Raw genomic sequence first — 2,914 nt, forward strand, 5'->3', positions numbered from 1 at the left:
ATGAGTAGTTTATAGCAATTAATCTGAGTCATGAGTAGTTATAGTCAATTAATACTGAGCCATAGGTAGTTTATAGTCAATTAATCTGAGTCATGAGTAGTTTATAGCAATTAATCTGAGCCATGAGTAGTTTATAGCAATTAATCTGAGTCATGAGTAGTTTATAGCAATTAATCTGAGCCATGAGTAGTTTTATAGCAACTAATCTGAGCCATGAGTAGTTTTATAGCATTTAATCTGAGCCATGAGTAGTTTTATAACAATTAATCTAAGCCATGAGTAGTTTTATAGCAACTAATCTGAGCCATGAGTAGTTTTATAGCATTTAATCTGAGCCATGAGTAGTTTTATAACAATTAATCTAAGCCATGAGTAGTTTTATAGCAATTAATCTGAGTAATTTCTGATGATTATTTGTTTGTTTATTGTTAATCGCTAAGCTAAGCAATGGGCTATCTGCGCTGTGCCCACCACGGCTATCGACCCCCGATTCTTAACGTTAGAAGCCCTCTAGCTTACCGCTGAGCCACCGTGAGAGGGGGGGAGGGGTGCTCTGCTAATTAATAGCATCATAATCAAATCATCTCTTTCCAAATCATCAATTATTTGCTTATACGTAACTTCGGTTAATTCACAGATAATTAAACAGATAAAAATCATTTTATGGCAAAAAGTTTTTTTTTGTAGTGTCTCAAGTATATATATATATAATAATTATTAAATTGTATCTATTCGTAGGTCAATCGTATTCTATAAACACATGAGCTGTATTATAATTGTTATGAGAAAAATCGTTTTATGCTTAGTTATCGATTAGTTACTCAAGTTTATCTAGTGGTAAAACTTTTTAAGTATGGTAATGTGGTTAAACAAAAGAATAAAAAATATATAAAGGTGTCAGATTAAGTATTTTGCTTACAAATCATTGTCTTGGTTGAATAATGATAATGCATTCAAAAGTCAAGTTAAGAAGTAAAAATGAAATAAAAAATAACGCTAACTCTTAGTTTCACACACTTTTAAGAAACTTCCTTTACACCAGACTATACCTTTGCTTAATGTATAAGTATTTATCAAGCAACACAGCTACCCCCGCTGGCTCAATGGTAATTCTGGGGGTTTATAACGCTAAATATCAGGTTTCGATACTGGCAATAGGACGATCACAGATAACTTTGTACTTAAAATCAAACAAAAGTTTCATAGTCACAAGTTGACTGTACAGGTGTAAATACATTAATTAGATATGTTGAGATCATATGGCGTTTTTACAAAATGTTTTAATTGTGGTTTTTCCTTTTTATTCAGTGGTGAAACAAAGAATCAGCTCGCAATGTCCTTCTCACCAGCAACTGCTTTCCTCCAGATAACAGAACTTGTGAATTTTTCTCTTATCATTTCAGCCTCACTTCAATTGATATTTAAATGTGTTCAGTATGTTTATTCATGTTCTGTGATATAATTAAACAATTTGTGTGACCCTATAAGTATTGCATTTTTATATGAATTGTGTCTTCACCTGTATAACAGCCACCGCTTCAGCTTATAAGTATATAAATATAGCCTCTTTTAAAATTGTGTTAAATCTTAAGATTGATCATGTTAAAATAAGAATTATCATGGCTTTTAAATTTTTATTACATAATTCTTATTATATGCAATCCAAATGTAATATATAAGTTACATAAAAATTCAAAAAGTATTGAAATGTGCTGAATTTTAAAGAACATACAAAAACAAAAATAATAATTAAAACTAGAATAGTCATGCAGCTATTACAAATAGTTGGTTTTAATTCGTAATTAGTAAACGTCTTTTAAGGAGAAGTTGGATGATCATGAAATAATTGTTTGAAAATGATTGATGGAAATAAGTTGATCCCAAGTTTCACAGCATATGAATGAAAGTTTCTGATCAGCTTTATTAGAAACTCACACATAGGTATATGTTTTTAATTGACACATTGTTTACCGATATGGGTAGCTTTACATTTCAGCATAATTATATTTGTAGATGGCTCTTGAAAGTAGAAAGTAGTTTGTAAATCATGAGAAGTGGTTCGAAAGCTCCTTGTAGTAGTAGTAGTAGTAGTAGTAACTTTTGGTTAATGCATGTCCACTCTATGTCCACGATACAGAAATATCAAGATGGTTTTTGATTTTCCTTTTTGTTCGTGTAATACCTTCTTTAAATATTGTCATACTGCAATTTCCTTGTATGCATTGCTAGTAATGGTATTTGTAGCTTTCAAATTATCTGAAAAATGTTTGTAATATTGTCATGATGACCTTTTTATTTACCTATACTCCTGTTTCCGCCTGATAAAAGTATTAAAAACTGAAATGGCAAAATCGTGTATAAGTTCATAATTTTTCATTGATTCTAATATTTATTTCAAACATAGTATTAAATGTTACAATTTAACGGTTTTTATCTACGTTAATTAGAACTTGTTCTGCTAGATGGCGGAACCGTAATAAATGATATTGCTGTTGACAGTAACAACGCCATAATACTTTATGTTTAAATTACCTTCGTGTAATAATAAGACATAAATTGTCCTTAAGAAAAAAAAAGTAATATTTCGTTCCTTTACTTGTCTTTCTTAAGATAATTTGAATAAATGTTTTATTTTAACAATTATATTTCATGAAAAACGTTAATGCACATATTTCCAAGATTTTTTTAAATACAGTTCCCTGCTTGTTTATCCTCAATTAGACACTTAACTCTCGTGATTTTTTTAGATCAGTTTCAAATTAAAAAAGCATGATTGAGTATGCTTAATAATATTCTAAGACTAACAAAAGCATATTCGTTCATTAAACATGGGCCCGCGGGTTCAAATCCCCGTCTCACCAAACATGCTCGCCCTTTCAGCCGTGGGGGCGTTATAATGTGACGGTCAATCCCA

At 30.6% G+C, this 2,914-nt stretch overlaps 1 protein-coding gene across 1 annotated transcript in view; it reads left to right on the forward strand.

Moving 5' to 3' along the window:
• LOC106478204 (Down syndrome cell adhesion molecule-like protein Dscam2) overlaps positions 1–2,313 on the forward strand; it is a 123,612-nt gene extending 121,299 nt beyond the window's left edge. Inside the window, exon 27 of the mRNA XM_022381762.1 lies at positions 1,309–2,313. Coding sequence (XP_022237470.1) covers positions 1,309–1,370 — 62 coding nt within the window. The 3' untranslated portion in view covers positions 1,371–2,313. The remainder of the gene's footprint in view (positions 1–1,308) is intronic.
• The last annotated feature ends 601 nt before the right edge of the window (positions 2,314–2,914 follow it).

The sequence above is a fragment of the Limulus polyphemus genome, unplaced genomic scaffold (genome assembly GCF_000517525.1).
Source record: "Limulus polyphemus unplaced genomic scaffold, Limulus_polyphemus-2.1.2 Scaffold189, whole genome shotgun sequence".
Lineage (NCBI taxonomy): Eukaryota > Metazoa > Arthropoda > Merostomata > Xiphosura > Limulidae > Limulus > Limulus polyphemus.